General features: G+C 45.9%; 1 protein-coding gene across 1 annotated transcript in view; it reads right to left on the reverse strand.

The window, feature by feature from the left end:
• SNTB1 (syntrophin beta 1) overlaps positions 1-22,748 on the reverse strand; it is a 218,948-nt gene that overhangs the window by 16,769 nt on the left and 179,431 nt on the right. Inside the window, exon 4 of the mRNA XM_026495500.4 lies at positions 12,306-12,445. Within this exon, the coding sequence (XP_026351285.2) occupies positions 12,306-12,445 (140 nt within the window). The remainder of the gene's footprint in view (positions 1-12,305; positions 12,446-22,748) is intronic.

The raw sequence follows: 22,748 nt of genomic DNA on the forward strand, positions 1-22,748 counted from the left end.
TCCTTCCGTGTCGTCTTCCGTTCAGCAGTGTAATGAAGCCTGTGGACCCTAATTCTGAATAATGTGTATAAATTATAAAGGAAAGAGAATTTCAAAGGAAACCAGTGATACTGAAATACAGTTCCATACAAGTATCGTGATGCTAGAAGACAATGATCAAAACAGTGAAGTACCCAAAACTGCTTCAGAAAAAACGTCGCTTGGAGATATTGGGTCTGGAAAAGAGAAGACATTGTGTGAGGAATGGCAGGGGAGAGGGGCAGCCATAAACGCCCCCCATGTGTGGGAAGCGCTCAAGCATAGGCTGGGCAGTGACTCTTTGGGGACTGTAGAGAAAGTTCTCACCTTGAAAGTCTACGGTTTGGTCAAAGCCATCCCTGAACCTTGGCCCATCTAGGAAGAACTCCGTTTGAAGCAGATGATTTGCTTCCGGGGATCTGAGGTGAGGGAGGAGCTCTTCCAGCAAGGCTGAGGCTCCCTACAATGGCGGCCAGGAAGCGTTCCTGGGAGCACTGGCAGCACACCATCTGCTGGAGCTCAAGACCAAGCAGGATCTCCTTGAGGCAGGCGCCCCTTCTCCGAACTCCCACACAGCATTTAGGATTTCCACTTCATCTCCCTTACTAGACCCTGGTGTTCTTCAGGGGAGGAGACTTGTTGCGTCTCTCACTGATTTCGGTGGCGTCTAGCATTCTACCTGACACATGCTAAGGGTTCAGTACATGTTGGCTGAACAACAGCACAGATACAAGTTTTCCAAAATGTTTTAAAAATATGAGTTCAGGGGCACATGAGTGGCTCCAGTCAGTTAAGTGTCTGCCTTTCGCCAGGTCATGATCCCAGGGTCCTGGGATTGAGCCCCAGATCAGGCTCCCTACTCAGCGGGGAAATCTGCCTCTCCCTCTCCATCTGCCTCTCCCCCAGCTCATACTCCCTCTCTCCCAAATAAATAAAATCTTTAAAAAAATTAAAAAAATAAAAATATGAGTTCAATTTTGCAATGGAAAGTACACACACACACACACACACACACACACCCCTGACCTATTCTGAAATGCTATGAAACGTGGGGCAGGGAAAAGGCCCCCTCATGGGCTCTTCATTTGCAGACCATATTTGGGAACACATCACCGTAGCTGGATTCTTTTTTTTTTTTTTTTTTAAAGATTTTATTTATTTATGTGACAGAGACAGCCAGTGAGAGAGGGAACACAGCAAGGGAGTGGGAGAAGAAGAAGCAGGCTCCCAGCAGAGGAGCCCGATGTGGGACTCGATCCCAGAACGCCGGGATCACGCCCTGAGCCGAAGGCAGATGCTTAATGACTGCGCTACCCAGGCGCCCCCCGTAGCTGGATTCTGGACACTAAGTAGTCGGTGAATGTCAGCTGGACATTAAGATTTTTTTTAAAAGATTTTTATTTATTTATTTGACAGAGACAGCCAGCAAGAGAGGGAACACAAGCAGGTGGAGTGGGAGAGGAAGAAGAAGGCTCCTAGCAGAGGAGCCTGATGTGGGGCTCGATCCCAGAATGCCGGGATCATGCCCTGAGCCGAAGGCAGATGCTTAACGACTGTGCCACCCAGGCGCCTCTGGACATTAAGATTTTTTAAAGCCATCATGTGCACATTGAGAAAGGTAGGGCGTTAGGAGAGACTGTGTCTGCCAGAGTTTGTCCCATTCTGCCAGGAACAGCCTTTTGACGTTCCTCCCAAGATTCTTCCCAAAGATCTTTTCTGATCTGCAGTCTCAAGGGGCACTCTGAAATAGCTATTATTTATGTTTCAATTATTGTATATTTTAAGCTATTTGTGTAGTCTTAAAAATATGACCATCTGTCTCATCTGTGGCAGGGACCAAGTGGCAGCAACCAAGAGAATGGTGTCTCCCAAGAGAAGATGACTTTCTTACCCAGTCGGAAGAAAATACCGGCACCCTGGGACAGCCTTACAAGCTGCAATTCACACCCAGTTTCTAAGTTTTAACTGAAACTGCATGAGAAGCCCAAGAACATGCTTTGTTCCCCGGTTATAGAATTCAAACACATATTCCCATGGTTGGAAGCAAAGCCAAAAATTCCAGCAAGACTCTACATTTCCTATTATCTGGGAATATGAGCAAGTGAACCACTGAAAGGCCCATAAAGCATGAGTGGGGCAGGAGAGAATAAAGCCTTGGATTTGAGGGGACAGAGCAGAGTCAGAGAGCCCAGCTCGGCTCTCTACCAACTGGATGACCTTGGCAAGTTACCTACACCCTCCATGCCTTGGATTCCTCAAATGCAAACTGGGCATAGTCATATGCCTACCTCATTGTGCTGTTGCTAAGGATGAAATGAGTTATGTGAAGACTGTATGGAAAAGCACCTGGAACGGAATATATAGGACGAGCAACTGTTATCATTAGTTCAATCAGGGCAGGACTTTTTGATTGTTTCCTGCTGTATATGTACAACTTAGAACAATTCTAGGCACGTGGCAAGCACTCAGTAAATATTTGTGAAATGAATGATTGAATGAATAGCCAGAATACAAGAAGGGCTCTTTTCCAAGAAGATTGTGATTAATGACTGCTATGAGATACTGAGACTTCTCTCCCATCCCGGTCTTCCGTCCCCATGAAACAGTAGCTAACGCTAGAATCAAAGAACTTGGGTTTAGATCCACGAAATGTTCATTTCCAGATTAATTCAATCCTGGCAAAAAGTGATCTGGAAAGGTAATTGGGATGAAATGTTCTCTGGGATCAGCCTAATGTCCATTTCCTGTTTCTTCCTTCAAATCCATCTTTAGCAACTAGTGTTTTCAGCAGTGACTTGGTCGTTTAGGGGGTCAGAGTTACCTTGTTTTTGGTCTGGGAGTAGAAGGTGACCATTTTGTCAAAAAAGTGAGTCATTATGACTTCACACTCATGGCCAGCATGGATCCAGGCTACTCACATTTAATGAATTGTATATAAATGGGTCCCTCACTCAGATAAAAAGAAAGAGTGAAATGTTTTTAAATTACTTCAACTGTCCAAAGTGGCTCACAAGGTGGGTTCCACCAGGCTCAGCGTGGCTGTGGGATGAGCCCACTCGCCGGTCAAATTCTTTGTTTGAGACTTGGGTGAACTTGGCAGTAAGAAATCCCCTCATTCCCTCAGGAGGCCAGGCAAAATGTGTCTCTACCAAGAACCGAGGTACCAGGCTGCACACAGTTTCTGCGTCCTCAGCTGTGCCCCTCTGCCTGCCTGGTGTTGAGAAAAACAAAAACAAAAAACCTGTCTCACCAAGGACGCTCATGCACTAATTTGATTCTGGATAGGTGTTAGAGAATGTTGCATAAAATGTTCCATACGAAAACATTATTATTAATATCCTTAATTAAAACAAAAACAGTTGCAGCACACAGATTCCGCCAAATTAGTAAAATTACATATTAGGTAACTGGGTTGCTAAGCAATATTGCATTCTCATTTTGCTTAATTGCTGTAATTAGCATCTCCCAGCAGATGCCACAAAGCCAGCCACCAAAAAAAAAAAAAAAAAAAAGAAAAGAAAAGAAAAGAAAAGAAAAAGAAAAAGAAAGAAAGAAAGAAAGGAAAACAACTGGTTGGATCCCTTAAATGGTTCAGGTGCTCTTGAATACTTTCGCCCCCTGGCCAGCCTCATGGGGCCCAGCAGTCTAACAGGTTGTCTAGGCAAGTGAGGGGAAAGTCACTAACAAGCCCACTTTACCAGGAAAAGGGGCCACACTCCAGCTTGTCAACTACAGGTAGAAAGGAAATTATAGTGAGAGAGAATATGAGCTCTTCAGGTCACCCACGGATTTAATTCACCCCCACACCCACACACTTGCCATGTCTAGAGATGAACAAGGCTTACTGTCTGATGGATAATCTCACATCATGACAGTCCAACGTATTGGAAAGTTTTCCTTTTAAGTTAATAGTCTTTTTATCACTTAGTGATCTTAGAACTTTTTTTTTTAAAGATTTTATTTATTTATATGACAGAGAGAGAGAGAGCGTAAGCAGGGGGAGCAGAAGGCAGAGGGAGAGGGAGAAGCAGGCTCCCCGCTGAGCAAGGAGCTGGATGCGGGACTCGATCCCAGGACCCTGAGATCATGACCTGAGCCGAAGGCAGATGCTTAACCAACGGAGCCATGCAGGTGTCCTACGATCTTAAACTTTAAAATTTAAATATATTCCTTGAGTTTTCTGCTTATCTCTTCCATATTCCCTTATCCCATCCATGTTTTAATTAGTTCAACATATATCAGCATGAGTATAGCATATGTATTATAAAAAGATCTTCAAGAACTTCTCCACGGAAGGTAATGACCACACCTGTACTCTTTTACTGGAAAATGAAACCACGAGTGAATAACCTGAACAATTAACCTTTAAACACTTGGCTTTTAGCTCTCACATTTTGCACTTTTAAAACCCCCTACCGTCAGCACTTGGTACAATGCTGGCTCCGCACAGGAGACTGTCAACATTTCTTAAATTGCACTGCACACCCCTGCTCCGAGGAAGAAGCCATCAACAGGCCCGCAGTGTCCTTACCAGTATCATTCAGAGCCAGCTTTCCACGGGGAGCTGAGAGGTTCCAATCTCCCCGCTTCCCTCCCCTTACAAACAAAGCCACACATTCTTCCTTAGCCCAGTCCTTGTATCTCAACGACTTTGATTTAGGACGCCACCAGTCCCTGATAAATGCGGTATTACATGCGGGATCAAATTTGTCTGATGACTTATCAGTTATTCATACATTAATTTCAATCATTCGCCCAATCTTAACAATTGCTAACATTTATTAATCACTTACTAGGTCTCAGCCCCATGCGGAGCATTTACATGTAGTGTCTCCATCAGTCTTATCGGTAACTGTATGAAGCAGAAGAAACCACTGCCCTTCATAGAGATGAGAAGACTCGGATTCAGGGAAATTGGTATTTTGCCCAAGATCACACTGCAAGGCTAGGTCTCAGGATCCAGCTCCTGGTTTGTCTGCTTCCAAAGTCCGTGGACCCCCTCTGGTGTGAGCTGAGGGGTTCCAGTCTCACCGCTCACCTCTCCACCCCTCTCCCCTGCTCCTCTCCCACCCGACTCTAAGGAGCTGCTGGATTAAGAGGAAGGAGGGCGGGAGGCCAGCAGTTAGTGTGACCATGGGGCACACAGGATGGACGGATGTGAAAGGCAGACCGCCCTCCTTGGTGACGGAGTGTGGACCCACGGGCCTGGAGATCCACTCCCGCTGCCCTTGGCGCACGCTCACATTCCCTAACCGTGAAGAGAGGCCTCCCAGGCCTGGCATGAAAACCACGAGCTGACTGTCATTTAGTGTCTGACACACACAACTGGCCAAACTTCCCCAGTGGAAAGCGTTCCTAAGATTTCCGAGGCTGGCCTGAGGCCGCAGCTACGTTGAGCACTTAGAAACAGGTCAGTTCCTCAGGCACCAGAGATGACCCAACACGTTTAACCGAAATGCCAGCGTCTTGGCTCCCCTGTGGACTCAAAAGCGGGAAGGGCACATTCATCAGTTCCTGGTCTCCAGCGACCCCAACCCCTCCCCCGGGCCCACGGGTGGGAGAACCGCGCTCAGGGCAGCGTCCCTCCCTTTGCAAGCTCCGTGCTTCCCAGTCTTTCGCCGACCGCTGGCACCGGGCGTGCAGAATTTCCAGGTTAAACCTCCCCTAGAATTTCAGAAATACCGCGACCTTAATCCTCACTCTCCGTAGGCCTATCTCACTCGCCAATTATGACGATGGTGACAAAAAACAACACCCTTCCTCCATATGGGCAAGAGTACCTTTTTTTTTTTTTAAATGTTCAGCAACATCAAATAAGCTTTGGCTAAGCAAAAAGATGTTTTCCCAAGGACTCACTAAAGCTGAGGGATGAGAATAGCTAAAATTACGTGTTTGAAAACTCCCCGAGCGCACTGCTATAAATTGGGCCACTGATGCACACAGACGCCATCCATGCTTGTCCGGGGGAGAGGCGACGGCTCGGAAACTTCTCCGCGTGGGGCCGGACCCCAGGAACACGTTGCAAACATTGCTGGTGCCACTGCTATGAAACACAATCAAATTTTCATCTTCCAGAAAAATATAAAATTAGATGTGCCTGGGACTACCAAAAAAAAAAAAAAAAAACCCAAACCTAAACAAATCAACTATGAACTGTCTGAGGGAGTAACTCGATTTTCGAAGAACCCTGTTTCCTACTGGCTCTGGCCCTGCCAGTTCTTGTGCAAGAGAAAAGACTGTGTCTGACATTCTGCGAGATGCTGCCCAGCCCTGCTAAGGTGAAGGGAAGGGGACTGGTCGTTGCCCAAACCTGCTGTGTGCCACTCGTGATGCTAAATAAGGCTGTCCTTCTGTCACGGCTACACACCGAATCCTGCCCCACGGTCACCCCGTCGGTTCACAGGTTGAGGGCCTAACCCTGGATGTGTCTATATTTAGAGAGAGGGCCAGTGAGGTGGTCCTGAAGGTTAAATGAGGTCGTAAGGGCGCAGCCCAGCTCCAGGGCTCTCCCTCCCTGCACACATACACAAAGAAGCCATACAAGCAAGCACACAGCAAGATGGCAGCCACCTACAACCCAAGAAGAAGGCTCTCACCAGAAACCAGCACCCTTGGCACTATGGTCTTAGACTCATTAGCCTCCGAAACTGTGAGAGAAGAATTATCTGTTGCTTCAGCTACTCTGAGCTGACTGACACAGTCGTCATTCTGTCATTTTCATCCTCACTCTGCAGTGGACATTTTGATCCTAGTTTCCAGGTGAGGAAAGACGATCCGAGAGGTGACATGATTTGCTCAAGGTCACACAGCCTGCAAACTATGGGGCTTGACTGGGCAAACCTGGAATGTGAACCTTGGGCTGTCAAATCCAATACTGTGATCTTTCCTCTCCACCAGCAAATAAAGCTGTTGTTTTTATTTTTTAAGGAGATGGTTTTTCAGGCTTTCTGTTTGCTTAATTATTTTTATTTTTTTGCTGACAAGATGGGCTTTAAAAGATTTCTCCCAAGGTGCTCTAGTGATAACCTGTGCATTTCAGTTGCTCCCAAGTTTCCAGTGTGATGAAGTTGTTTTTCAAATGTGGCCAATGACTATTAAACCCCAAAATACAGAAAAGGTTAAAAAATAAGAGTGATAATAACTAAATTTATTTAGCACTTACCACGCCAAGGACTCCCCTACACACTTTACGTTATCTAATGTGACCTTATAACCACCTTATCAGGTAGGTCCAAATGTTATGCCCATTACAGACGAGGGACACGAGGCAGTAAGAGATTACAAAATTTGGCCCAGTTTCCAAAGCTGGTAAGTAGCTGGGATTTGGAGCCATGCTGTAAGCTTCCAGAATCTGTGCCCCGGAGCATCCATGCAATGGAACGCCATGCAGGCAGTAAAATAAAGCTGCGGTAGTGTACATAGTATCAGCGGAAAATTCCTGTAAGATCATGTTAAGTGAAAAAGCAGGGCAACCAAACAGCACATTTTAGGAGCTTCTGATGACTCCGTGAGCACTGGATCCAGGACAGCCTTTGAATGACTTCATCGGCGGTCGTCACAACATGAGGTAAAACAGTGCTTCTGAAGGACCACAGGGAAGCACGACCCAAGTCCTCCTGTGACGTGTCCCTCTGACCGTGAACCCTGGGAGTGTGAGGGGCCGCAGAGCAGAGTCTCCCAAACCAGAGGGTCTCTAACTGTAGCCTGGATCAGAAACACCTGGAGGGCTTGTAAACCCAGAGAGGCTGGGGCCACCTCCAGTGCCTGATTCCACTGGTCTACGGGGTGGAGCGTCGGCACGCCTAACCGTTCCCAGGTAGTGCTCGTGCCCATTGTGAGAACGCCTGGTCACAGCCATGGGTAGAAAGTCTAGGTCTCTGATGGCACCCACAGCCCTGTCCTCACTCCGTGGTGTGATCTGGGTGGCTACCTACTGTATGATTAAGTTGTCAGGAGAGCAAAGGAAAGATCTATATGCTCTACTCAACAAATTGGAAGAGTCACTAAAACTCCGGGGAATAAGAACATGTTCTTTCAGGAGGCTGCAGAGAACAGTGGTGAAAAAAGGTACATTCAGCTCGGGACATCTGGGTGGCTCAGTGGTTTAAGTGTCTGCCTTCAGCTCATGTCATGATCCCAGAGTCCTGGGATCAAGCCCCACGTCAGGCTCCCTGCTCATCGGGGAGCCGGCTTCTCCCTCTGCCCCTCCCCCTGCTCCTTCTCTCTCTCTCTGTCAAATGAATAAATAACATCTTAAAAAAAAAATAGGTGCACTCAGAATCTCAGGTCTATCTCTTACTAGCTTATGACTTATCCTCTTACTTCCTCAGTTTACTTATCTGTGAAACAGGAATAAAACCTATACCTTACAGGGTTGTGGGGGCTAAATGTGGTCACCCTGAGGACGACATCTGCCTGATGCTTGTGGAGAACACAACTCCTGACTCCAGAACCGGGCCCACTGAGCCAGAATCTCCAGGGTAGGGTCCTCAGAACCAGCCTCTTTAGTAAACAGCCAGGTGATTCTTAAATAGGGCATGTTTTGCAAAATCGGATAGAACGCATGTAAAGCCGCAGGCCTGGATCTAGGCTCCCTCCACGAAGGTCAGCTACTGGTTGATTAGCACCTGGGCCTATTTGCAAACAGTACCACCACGGCCTTCTTGATAATGTCACTCGGCATGATTAATCAGTAGACACCTGTAATAAAATTTCAGACGATGTGGCCTCTATAGCCACAAATAAAAATCAGTTGAACTGTACATTTTAGATCTGTGTATATTATTATTTATAAATCACACTTTTTTTAAAAAAGATTTTATTTTAGAGAGCGAGAGAGACCACATAAGTAGGGGGAGGATCGGGGGGAGGGAGAGGGAAATCATCTCCAGCAAACTCTGCGCTGAGCTTGGAGCCAAACAAGGGGCTCAATGCTGGGCTCAACGTGGGACTGGACGTAGGGCTTCATCCCACGACCCTGAGATCATGACCTGAGCCGAAACCAAAGTTGGACGCTTAACCCTCTGAGCCACCCAGGTACCCCTATAAATCATACTTTAACAAAAGGTTTTAAAAAGAAATTTTACAAGTCATGAGTCCCCTTCTTTAGAAAAATGCACTCAAAGACAAATCCTGCTACTCGATTGGCTATGTGCTTAAGTGCTCACACAGGCAGGACACACTGCCGTATGTGACCGTACGGAACACGGAGCAAGGAAACAAGTCACCTGATGAACTTAAACACGTGGCCGGGGAAGCAGCCAGTGGAAGCCTGCGGTAACTTGGGTAATGGAAGGATCCAGAGTTTCCCTCTGACTTCTACCACCTCTGTCCATGCGTTCTCTGCCGGAAGCGAGCAGCTCAGCCCAGCCTCCCATCTCAAACAGCCAGCTTTGTCTGCCAGGATAGAATGGCCTCTGTCTTCAACTGCAGGGAAGGAACCCAGCTCCATACCCTGGAGCCACACAAGGACTGTGTCTCCCCTGTCTAATTATGGGATTCTGGCGAAGGGAGGGGTCGCTTCCCTCGTTTTCTCTTTGCTTTCCCAAAATCTCTGTCTTAGGCACATCTACGGGGCGGTGGACGGAAGATGACCACACTGCACAAGCCAAAGGGTCAGTTAGAAAACTCTTTCCCCAAAGTTGATCTGCACTGGGCTTTGGAGCGACAGCAGCATTTCACCGCTGCATCCTACGGATGAGGGCCCCTAAAGAGGGAGGCGGAGTGATTAGCCCGGGGAAGCACTCTTCTGGCGGGAGGAAAACTAAGAGGGAAAGTCCAGCTCCCACATTTCCATCCTGGGGCTCAGCAGCTGGCGGCAAGTTAGCTACCAGCTCGAGGGGACGAAGTAAGAAGGAACAGCCAGGGCTGCTGGAACACCTTGGACGTCCTCCCGGGCTCGCAGTGGGGGATCAGGGGCATGAATGAGCCTCAGTTTACCACTGCTCATAGGGCTCATAAACACATCCACCACCTGCTTATTCTGCAGGCCAGTGGTGAGGCTGGGCGATGTGGGAAAGAGGCAGTAAGCTGGGAGGTCAAGTACCGCCACTGCATCTCCTTTAGGTTTAGACGGTCGGCGCCGATTTCTTATGATGCACCTTGTTCTAAATAAGCTTGGTTCGCACTGAAAGGGTTTCCGTTTTTATTTCCATAGCAGATGCAGGCTCGTGGTTTCTGGCTGCTCGCGTGCTCTGCTCACAGCCCAGAGCGGCTGGACAGAGTGCCCCTGAGCCTGTCACAGTTACTTTTGGTGCCCTACCAAACCTACTCAGATGCCATTTGCTGCTCCTGGGCACCCCTCCCCCGGAGCCACTGATGACCTGCTATGTAGACGGCCTGAAGAGCCTGCAAGAGGACCTCCCATCCAGGCAGCCTGAGCTTTGGACAAACTGCTGTTGGAGCATATCGGTCCAGTCACTTGCCCGAATCAGGACAAATTCGGAGCTAGTCCTTTATGCTCGAGGGTGGTACTGTCTAACAGAACTTTCTGTGATGATGGGTATGTTCTAGACCTGTGTCGTCCAACTTGATAGCCACTAATTACAACTACTGAGTACCTGAAATGTGGCTAGTGTAGACCGAGGCGCTGAATTTTTAAAAATCCTGAATGCATGCATGCATGAATAAAAAGGTGGCCTCCACGTCTGAATGCTCAGAAACTAAGAGGAGAAAGTTGTGCATGAAGGTAAGTTTTGTTCTCAAGTGGCCTGAGAGTTACCTAGAAACTTTACCTTACGTAGACTTTTGTTCCTGAAAATCACTCTAAGAGGCATGAGTCCAATTTCTCTTAGTACCTGGAAGACAGTGATTATGGTCTGATCTTTCTTTGGTTCCAGTTGTGAGAATGTCTCAGAATTTGCACATCAGTGCCCGCGGGTGAGGGCCGTGGAACGTGATGGAGGTTGGGCTGAATCCGAATGGATCCCAAGACACAGACTGAAGCTCCACGTGAACGTATTAGGATGTTTGGATTCTGATTAGAGAGATTTTATTGTAAACATCAATAGTGCTTTCATAGCTATCCTGCCAAAGATTTTCAGGCTTGGGATACTCAAAAATTAAATTACGGTTTTATTTTATTTATTTTATTTTATTAATATCTAAATGATCTAGGTGTGGTCCCTGACCCCTGAAGGCCTCCTCTATTTCCCTTTGGGGCCAATAATTGCCTTCTTCAGGTCACCCTTGCTGTTCTCCATAATCACCACAAGTGGAAGTAAGAGGGCTTTGAAAGGAGTTTCAGCTCCACACACCATTGCCACTTCAATCTCATGTCTCCTCTTGCTCTGCTCCTGGGTCTCATTCTCTTCCCAGCACCTAAGCCGTGGCTATAACCTGTCTGGCACCTCAGTTCCTTCAGAATGGAGAACCCATCTTGTTTCTATCTCTTTCTCGGGACAGATGCCCCCAAACCTCTGTCCACTACGCTCCCTGTCTGTTGGACCAAACTCCTCCAGAGTTTGTCCCACACTTCAGTGACTCATTCCACAGACATTTTAGGGCCCCATATCGTCAAGCACGATGCCAGGGAGGCCATAAACATTGCGTTAGCATGCTGACCTTCTAGGTAAAGAAAGAGGGGTAGAGGAGTAATGAAAACTGTGTCCATTATCATAAAGCACATACACAAAGAGCTGGCAACAGGAGCCTCGTCTGGCAGCTGTCAACTACTCGGATCAAGACTCAGGTCTGATGCACTTTTGTGCTCAGAATACAGACCTTCACAAAGAGGATAAGCACACGATGCATTAAGATAATATGTCACATGAACAATAAACATGGACTGAAGGTCCTAAGAAACAGACCCTGGCAGCCCCATTTCCACAGGAAGCACCACACAACTGAGGAAGAACTTGTTATGGGGTCTCTTGTGCTGAGCAAACTGTATAAAGCACAGTAATAGTACACAGATGACAATCTCTGTGCCACAGGTGAAGACCCTTGCTTGACGATTCTACCTGAATTCCAAGATTGTAAACACATGGGCATAATTCCTCTCGAAGGAACTGGAGTGGAGACCCGGGAAGGTGACGGGGCGCGGACCATCTCCCACATGTCACCGTTCCTTCATGATGGAGAAGCAGTTTGTTCTCAGCGTGTTGCCCCATGCTGGGCCACAAATGCTAATTCATCTACCTGGATGGAAACGTGTGGCTATATTCTGGAGGAGCTCTCAGTTCCTGACACAACAGGAAGCAGAAATATAACATGCTGAAATACTTGTAATTGACCAGAACAGTTTCAAATGGCGAATACGTCACACTCAAACACAAGGCCAAGGCTACCTGGTGGCAAGAAGAGGGTATGTGTGAACTGGGCTGAACCAGGCTTCCTTCCTCCGCGGCATGCTGTCGTAGATTAAAAGGTCCTTCTCGGTCAGTACGACCAGCGCTGGCTTCCACTGCTTCTCGCTCTCCCCAGGCACCTGCAACAGAAAGCAGGACGCTGTCAAGTCACAGCCTGGAGGAGGCACTGGAAAGGAGAAGCTGGCGTTACCCCCCAATCAGAAGACGTGACAATAGAAGCCTTGGGTTCAGGTCATGAATTCAAAATGAGAAGAAACCATTCATGGTTGCAGGATCCTTGATTCTGGAAAATATGTTTTCTCAAGGGCCCTGGCGTGGATCGTCAACACAGCCAAGAAGCAGCCCAGCTGCCAAACGTCTGTCACTGTTTCTCACCTGCCAGTCAGCACTGCAATCATTATTTCAGAGGGGATACAGATGCTCGGGGGAACACGCACTCCCAGATGGTTCTCTGGTAGAGAACATTGTTTTTATCATGAAACGGTAAGGTTTGAAAGCTTCTGAAGAAATACTCAAAGGCTCTGAAAATGTGCTATGGAGGCAACTGTCCGTCTAGAGAGGGAGGAGACATCATAGCCCTTCATTTATACTGTCTCTGCGACCCGGGCACCATCTTAAATTCTCTTAGTTCCACTCGGCACGGAAAATTCCCTAACTCTGGGAGTGAAATGGCGTGGCAGGGATGTGAGAGGATTCAAACATCAAGTTGGATGTTTGGAGCAGGTGACCCTTGAGGTCCCTTCCAATCCTGGGAGTCAGGCAGCTCAGGGCTTATCTCATGAGCCACCCCCGCCTCGGCCTGGTGTTGATCACCCCAAAGTCTATATGTGTTCTACCAGTTATGAAAATTCCCTCCTTCCAAGGTGAACTCTGGGCCCCGCAATAAATCTTTATGCTCAGTGTGGAAACACTCAGTGTGTTCGCCTCGCTGCTTAAAGCATGGATCATGTTCCAGGAGCACCAGCATCACATGGGGGCCTGGTAGGAATGCAGAATCTCAGGCCCGTCCTAGACCTACTGAATCAAAATCTGCATTTTAGCAAGATCTCTGGTGGCTCATTAAAGATTAAGAACCACTGCATTAGATGAGGTCAAGGTCGCCTTTGACTCTGGCAATTCAGTGAAGATTCAACCCTTTCATGACAAACCACAATCCAAAATCTATTCAAAATTAAGCTAGGCAGTAAGCTGAATAAATGATAAAGCTAATTTCTTCCATTTCTAGTCTTATCATTACTTTCCTAAGTGCCACAGTGACATCTGTATTGAAGTGGCTCTAAGACTGAATGATCAAAGCAGAGAAGATGTGCAGGACGGCGGAAGGGGTGAGCCTCGCAGGTTATGTAGTTTTATGTGCTTCCTGAATCAAAGTCCCTGCTCCATTATTTATTGCCCGGGTGACTTTGGGAGAGTTATTATTCTCCGTCCTTCTATTTCCTCACCGATAAGGATAATATCACATACAACAGCGGTTAAGAGTGTTGTCTCTGGAGCCAGAATGCCTAAACACGAATCATAGCTACTCAATGTACTAGCTGCGGGATTTCAGCCAAGTCAGCTCATCTCTTTGTATGTCAGTTTCTCTACCTGTAAAATAGGGAAATAATAGTACCTATACCAGAGGATTATGGTGAAGGTTGAGTTAAAATGTCTAAAGTGCTTATGACAGGGCAGAATAAGCACCATTTAGAGCCCGTTAAGTAGCATGTGCCTCATAATGCTAGAGTGGAGATTAAATGAGATGGTACCCGGGGGCGCCTGGCTGGCTCAGTCAGTAGAGCATGTGACTTTTAATCTCAGGGTGGTAAATTTAAGCCCCAAGTTGGGTGAAGAGCCTACTTTGACTAACTAACTAACTAACAAAATGGAGACAATGTATGTAGTGTGCTTAGCATAATATCTGGCAGATGGTAAGGCCCTCAGTGAACCATAGGGTGGGAAAATTATAGCGGACTCACTGGTTTCTAAACTTGTCAAAAGGAATTCTTTGGAAATGGCAACAATATGACAAAGTACGGACTTTCCTGGGGAATAAGAAATATAAGGAAAACCAAGAATATCTTTGGTGCTAACAATTTCAACTCATTCTTTTCCCATCCATCCCAACGTTCTGCCAGGAAGAGGCCATTACACAATGATCATGCACCCCTTTCAACAATTCCAAATAAAAACTCCCTTTTGGGGTGTCTGGGTGGCTCAGTCGGTTAAGTGTCTGCCTTTAGCTCAAGTCATGATCCCGGGGTCCTAGGATCAAGCCCCATGTCAGGCTCCCTGCTCATCGGGAAGTCTGTCTCTCCCTGTCCCTCTGCTTCCCCCCCCCCCCAGTTATGCTCTCTCTCGTTCCCTCTCTCAAATAAATACAATCTTAAAAAAAAAAAGCCCTCCCTTTCTAGAACGAAGAAACCACTGTAAAGCTATTTATACTAGAATATGAATGACTACCTGACTTATTTCTCCCATTATGCACTTGATACATATAAAAGAAAATCCAGTTTTAGCCTATTGCTTTTTCCAACAGAACAAGAGCATCCTTAAGAGATCAAAATGAATTGTTACAGAAAGCAATGTACCAGACCCCACAAGGTAACCAAGCTATGGTCTCAAGACATAGTGTTTGGGGGGTTTGGAATAAATTTTTTCCAGCTTCTACATTACACTTAGTAAATTACTTTTCCAGTTCATTAAATCAGACTGGAAAAGCTACAAATGATCCTCCCAAAGTGCCTATCTTACTTACCTAGTCAGATCTGATCCATTAACTCTGACTGGGATCATTTAAATATGAACACAGCTAAGCATCCTTCTTCAAAAACAGTATTAAGTTTCCAAAATAAACCTTAACAGTGAATGCCAAAAGTAGAATGCAGACCTGTGTAACAGTAGAATCACCAGCGCACCCATGTGTCAGAGAGTATACAGAGGTATGAGTAATTCTAAAGCCCTAATACACTTCGTGGTTTATCAAAGAATGCTTCATGGCTTTGTTAACTGTGCTGTGAGAATACTCCGTGGGCATCTCCCACAGTTTCTGTGTGCAAAGGTTTCATTTTAATACTATGTGAACGCTTGGAGCTAGAGATTTGCCCATGAGGACAACCAACTTTCCAAGGAGAAAAATATTACGTTGAAAACAGGTTTTTAAAACCATTCTTTATGCCACGTGAGCTGACACTGCAAAGCCTTTCAAGAACACTGTTTTTAAGGCTGGAGTATTTGTGCTGTTGTTCAGTGACAACTTCCATTACAAATTCAAATTTTCTGGCACCCAAAGATTCTCTGGCATGAATGCAACCATTCTGGGATGTGTCTACATTTTATTAGAACGAGGCTCCTGAAACAGATGTGACAACTCCCATCTCGATCCCAGCTTCCTGCCATCAAATGCCACAGTGGCGTCTCAGAAACTGATCATGTTTCTCATGAAGGCGGCGAAGGGGAGACACAGAAACAGACACACAATTCTGTAATGACCCTGACGCACAACTGGTATGAGCTGAATCCTGTCCCCTTAGTCACTTCGGCAGAGCGTGAGAGAAAAGGTTTACGAAATGACAAGAAGAATTTGAGAGAGTGGAAAGAAGTCACTGGTAACAACTGAGGGAAGCAGAAATAAATGTAGGAAATCCACACATTGTATCTCTTAAACTTACAAAATGTTATATGTTGATTCTATTTCGATCAAAAAAAAAAAAAAACTGAGGGAAGTAGAGTCATTAAATCCTCTATTTGAGACAGGGCTCATAAGTTATCTACGTCAGCAGCTTTCAAACTTTTAAAATTCTTTGATCATTCTGATCAGATTAAATCACAGGTCAAAGAACAAAATACAGAACAATTGAAAGAGGCTCTGTGTGGGGTTACGGCCTGGTTGCGACCCCAGACTTTATGTCTTTGTCCTACCGCCAGCCACACCTCTTAGGTGTGCTAGGTTCCTAGCAACCACTGGGATACAGTTTGAAAACTGTTGACTTTGTTTTCTCTAAAATACCTAGAATCTGCAGATTATTCTCAAAGAGACAGTTGTACCCAAACCTCTCAGTACCTTTTTTGTAGATATTTCCAAAAAAAAAAGAATACTAGGCAAAATTGTAATGATGAAATTAATTAATACATTCTTTGTATGGTGACCGATAGTAACGAAACTTACTGTGGTGATAATTTCATAATATACATAATTGTTCAATCACTATGTTGCACATCTGAAACTAATATGGTATTGTATGTCGACTATACATTAATTAAAAAAATGGTAGATATTCTAATTACCACATCAAAGTAGGAATAAGTGTATATCAAACAAAAGAGCTGAGTAAACTTGGGCAAGAATTAGTTGCCTTTTTGGGTCTAATGTCCTCCCTGGCCAAAGAATGGGGTAAGATAGGGGCAGCTGAGTGGGGCAGTCAGTTAATTGTCTGACTCCTGGTTTCGACTCAGGTAGTGATTTCACAGCGTCCTGATCTCACAGTCCTGAGATTGAGCCCCTCCCCGTCGGGCTCCATGCTCAGCACGGAGTCTGCTTAAGACTCTCTCTCCTTCTACCCCTCTTCCCCACTCTCTTATCTCTCTAAAATCGATAAATAAACCTTAAAATAAAAAAGAATGGTGTAAGACAAAGTTATTGCCAACGGCCTTCTGATTTGAAAATCAGACCATATTTTTCAGGTGAAAATTCCATGCTACCAGGCTGGGACTGCTATAGCTACTAGGTCTCTTGCTTTCTTACCTCTTCTGTGTTCTGTGGACTCTGTTCATAGGGCAAAAAAACCCAATGTATGGATCTCCGCTCATGCCAACTCGCTCTTCCTTTTTTTTTTAAAGATTTTATTTATTTATTTGACAGAGAGAGAGAGACAGCCAGCGAGAGAGGGAACACAGGCAGAGGGAGTGGGAGAGGAAGAAGCAGGCTCTCAGCGGAGGAGCCTGATGTGGGGCTCGATCCCAGAACGCCGGGATCACGCCCTGAGCTGAAGGCAGACGCTTAACGACTAAGCCACTCAGGCGCCCCCAACTCGCTCTTCCTAACATGGTTATTTTCTATCTTCTCCTGGAGCACTGGGTGGCAGGGACCGCTCAGAGGCTTCAGAGCCAAACGGCAACGTCTTCGAAATCTGGCTTTGCCACTTCTCAGCTGAGGGATTTGAACAGATTTCTTAACTGCTGTAAGCACTTGTTCACTGATGTGTAACATGCCGATAATGGCCCCCTATGCATATTTTATGAGGATTAAATGAGACAATGTATATAAAGCACTTCCCATATGGCAGACACTGGAAATGTTAAACTCTCCCCATCACACACGTCCTGCACATGCCTGCTTGCAGCTACCCAGCTCAGCGAGGAAGGTCTGGATGTGAGGCGAGTGACTAATAGCAGAAGAAAAAAAGTTCCCGGAGAAAGAAGGTCAATCGCAACTTTTGTTTGGGAGATCATAGCTATCTCGGCAACTTTTTAATTTAAGTCCTTTCACTTCAGATTGCTAGGAATTTAGAACAAAGGACAAGATACCAGGGTAATAATAATTAGCAGTTATCAACTTCCAAATGCTTTACAAACATGAGATAATTAATCCCTGCACAACCCTCAGAGAGGCAGATAAAGATCCCCTCCACTTCACCAAAAGGAGAAGAACAAGTTTCAATGTGGCCACGGGAACACAGGGAACACACTAACAAGTCGCAGTCTGCAGCCCTCTTCCAGCTGGTCCCGCACAACCCCGGGACCCAGTGGGCGGGAGCCAGGTGGGACATCCACACCTGGACGCAGAGCAGAATGGAAAGGAAGAGAAGGCAGAGGAGAATGGGAGAGGGGACTAGCCAGCAAGAGTAACAGGGCTCGGTGGGAGCCTCAGCTCCCCTGGATTCGCTGTTGGATTAGCTTCTCTCCTCTCACACCACCCCCAAATTGCTGGCACCCGGATCACATGGTGAATTCAAGGGTGGCTTACAGCGGGGAACAGACAGAATGAATCCAGTTGGTTTGGTAGATGTCAAGACAATGCTGAGAAATGTTAGAGAAAGCAGAATGAAGATAAGGAAAGAGAAATATGGTTTGACTGCGGGACATTTAGGGAGGGTATAATTTTTACATGCCAATGTTCCCAATAGCAGGAGTCCCCAGTTTCAAATATGTCCCCTCCTGCCAAATTCTGAAGCTGGCTCTGGAATTCTATAAGCCATATACAATAAAGCCCCAGATTCAGGGTTCATAAGTAGAACTCTCACTAGAGTCAACCTACAAGTTGGTGTAGCACGACTCTGGTCCTTGTGTTCTGGATAAATCACCTGGGGGGGGGGGGCAGGACCACGCTCCCTCTCAAGGCTCTAGGAAAGAATTCTTCCTCGCCTCTTCCAGCTTCTGGTAGCCACCAGTGTCCTCTGAAGCTGCGTCAGTCCCATCTCTGTTTCCATTGTCAACGGACTTTCTGCGTGTCTTCACGTGGCCTTCTCATCGAGATACCTGCTGCTGGATTTAGAGTCCCCTCTGATTCCAGTATGAACTCAACTACATCTGCAAAGGCCCTATTTCCAAATCAGGTCACATTCTAAGGTCCCGAGTGGACATGAATTGGGAAGGGGCGGGTAAAGCCAAGAAATTCATCTTAAGAAAAATGGCAAGAACCCACTATATTTTCAGACAGTTTTCCAGTTTTCTTTTTCTCCCTTTGAACATTTGCAGACACGGAGTATGTTTTTTGAAAGATACCTTATTTACTGAGTATGCAGAAGGTCAGATGCTAATGTGCTCTAACAGAAGCCTTTGATGGCTCTACTGAAAGTAATGCTTTGGTCCTCAGGATTTCATAATGAAGCCAACCTTAGGGCAGATGACACATGTCCAAGGAGATAAGTGCAGAGCCAGGGTTTTAAATCTTCTTTTGTCATAGAGCATCATGGAAAGGGGAGACAGAAGGCACAGGAAGGTCTAGTCCCCATTGAGGCACAGAGCATTTCAACCACATGAACCTGGCCTTTCGAGTGCGTTGCCTCACTTTGCTTACTGCTAATGAGACAGCTCTTCAGAATGACCACATTCTAAGATACGTTCCAGGAAGTGATTCCCACGTCTCTTCTTGCTTCATAAAGACTGTTGGATTCTGCTTGGATTACTCTGTATCTCTGTGTCATTTCCAGGTCAGGCTACATGCAATCATTTTGGACTAACAAATTGGGAGAACAAGATCCAGCCACCCAAGCCTGTGTCTTGTTAAGTTGGGGATGATTTTCTACCCTACACTCTTCTCTGCCTTCTGAAAAGCAGAATAACAACCTTACTGGAGAACACAACTGCAGGAAGAGCGCCTCCCCAGCTTTCTGCCCATTGTCTATCTCAATCTCATTAACTCCCCCTCCAAGGAAAGAGGTGCTGTGACTCTAATTGTTCAGATCTAGAGCTGTCACTGGGTCTTTTTTAATAGGAGGCATTGTCATATTCATCACAAGTGGGTGTCTGTGGTCACTACCCCCTCATTGCAAATCACCATATTTGCATGACGGGAACATGTATGCTGGACTGGTCCTAGAGCAGACTGGCCGTTTTGCTCCACACCATTGACTCATTTCAATACACAAGCATCCTAGCTTCAAAAGACGCCACGGGAGGTAAGACACATCACTTTGGCCATGTTCTATATGATGCGGCATTTATCTGAGTTTGGCATTCTCGGTTGGGAACCCCAGAAAGGAGAAGGAGTGTGTAGTTACACTATCCAAATCCTACTCTGAACCACCCAATACTCAGCATTCTGGAAGAAAACCTGGCCATGAACTTGGACCCCCAAATTGGATTCTGCTGTGTGTCCCCTTGTCATGCCCATTTTGAATAATTCTGCCTGTTTTTGTTTTTTTCCCCCTGTCCACATTAGTTTTTACTACTAGACCGTTTATTCTCTCCTTCCTTCCAGACACCCTGGCTCCATGACCATCAGCTGCTTTCACCTCCTTCACCCAGCTTCTTGGATCTAGACTTGCCCAAACTCTCAATTCCTTCTCTCATTAGGGAGCCCCATCTCCTAGAAGCCTATCTCACCAACCATTCCATTTAGAGTCAGAAGATTTATCTGCCTCCCTGCTCGGTGCCTGGACTCAACTTAGAACAACCTGAGATTCCCCCCAGGACATGGCGACTTCCTTTGGACATGTCCCAACACCAGCTGTTTGAAGTGGGGAACTGCTGTTTCTATGAAAATGAATTCCCTACACTGCTTCACATGGGTTTGTTCTTTTAAACCTGTAAACATTCCCTTTCTTCTTGTTTACTTGTATGCTCAGTTCAACCTTTTCTGAGGAAAGTCCAAAAGTAAATTTCAACGCCGTGCCCTGCTTAAATTATACAAAATTATAATTGAGTAAGTTCGGAACTGTTTGGGATTTGCTCTATCTTCAGACCTCAAAAATAGCAATAAGTTAGAAGGGGCTCTTAGGAGAGAAAGGTTTAGAGAGAACGTGACATGTTAGATTTTGAGTCATTTCAATCTGATGGTTGAAAAACTTACATTATGGGAAACGAATTCTTTTATTAAGGGAGGACAGGCTGCAGGAGTAAATGTGTATTAAGAGCCTACTGTGTGATGAGCAGGGTTGTGGCTTACATGGTGTCTCCCCGCTCCTCCAAATTCAGATGCTGATGTCCGAAGCCCCAATAACACAGAACGTGACCATTTGGGAAAGATGGTCACGGCAGATGTAGTCAGTGAAGGCGAAGTTGTACTGGAACATAACAGACCTGAAACCGATATGACTGGTGTGCTTATAAGAGGGGAATGTGGACACGGGGAGAATGTCATGTGAACGGGGAGAATGTCACGTGAACACGAAGATAGGAGTGATGTATTTACAAGCCCCAGGCTGCTGAAGCAGCAGAAGTGGGAAGAGAAGCATGGAGCAGATGCTCTCTCATAGCCCTCAGGAGCAAGGAACCTTGCTGATGCCTGACTCGTGAGTTTCTGGCATCTGGAACCATGAGACACCCCACTGCTGTTGTCCAATTGTTGTAGTTCGTTAAGGCAGCCTTAGGAAATAATACCAGCACGGGGCTACGCTTCCCCAACCTTAATCCATTCAACACCTGGAGGCGTTTCTTATTATCTATGTTTTACAGAAGAAGGAAATGTGGCTCAGAGAGGTCATGCACTAGCCAAGGTTACATAATGATAGTTACAAAGCCACTTATGTGCCTTCCTGACCTCAAAGCTGTGATATTTTCAGATCACAAAGCTGCCTCTCAGAAGAAACGAAAAGGGGGGCTATGTGGGGACGTGATGGGGAAGGCAGGAGGGAAGACAGCTGGGGACTCAGCTGTAGTTTCTTCCGGGGACTGGGGTGCACGGGGTCTAGCTCTGTGCAACTCGGCAACGTACTCCTCACCCTTCTTTCCCACCTCCTGGCACACGGGGCTCCACTCAGGCCAGACATCAGCTCAGTGCAAGTTCCTCTGAGTAATCAAAGCTCTTTATTCCCTAAGTCTCACATCTGATTAAAGTAATTCAAGACTAAGTTGTAAATGACTCATAACCCTTAATATGTCTTTCCACTGAGGGATATTTCTATTTATAAAGAGTAGCTGGGACAAAATTAGTCTCTTATGTTTATTCTTCATTGCACAATTGAAGGGCTAGTAAAATGAAACATGGTCTGTTTTCTAAAGGCAGTGAAATAGTCCATCATACTATAAATTTAATTTGCATGTTTTTGTTATTTTAGTAAACCCTAGTCTTGGCTGGTGGTGCTCACTCCAGTACAAATGTCTGCCAGTTCCAAGACCAACTTAATGGGCTGTGCAGTTCTCAATCAACCATGTATTCTATGTTCAGCAACATATAACAGAGTACAGTAGGCTATGAAATTGGGATATCTGTAACTCCCATACTTTCCTAGATATTTGAGCCACTGGGAAGTTAAGCCGTTCTAGCTCATGGCTGAGAAAACACCAGATTCAAAGCACATGCTTCCAGCAATGTTACAGTGCCTGTATTAACCATAGAATCTTCTAGACAAGGAGTCACAAATTTAGAGACTACAGAGGGCCAGATTAAAAAAAAAAAACCAAACCCACATCTCATTCATGGGGGAGTTTCATTTTAGCATTAGCTAATCATTCATCACCAGGAAAGATAATAGGCACAGCATTGCCAAAGGAAGTATTTCAAAAGAACCCATCTGAATTTTTTAAATGTGAATTCTCCCTATTTTTAGAAGTTCGTGTACTGGTTTCCTATCGCTGCTCTAAGAAATCACCACAAAAACAGCGGTATTTATTCTCTTACAGTTCTGGGAATCAGAAGTCCTAAAATCAAGGTGTTGGCAGGTCTGCTGCCTTCTGGAGACTCTAGGGAACAATCCATTTTCCTTGCCTTTTCCAGTCTCTAGAAGCTTCCCTAATTCCTTTAGCTCACGACTCCACATCAAATTGCCTTTTTACCCTCTG

Source organism: Ursus arctos, unplaced genomic scaffold, assembly GCF_023065955.2.
Source record: "Ursus arctos isolate Adak ecotype North America unplaced genomic scaffold, UrsArc2.0 scaffold_6, whole genome shotgun sequence".
NCBI lineage: Eukaryota > Metazoa > Chordata > Mammalia > Carnivora > Ursidae > Ursus > Ursus arctos.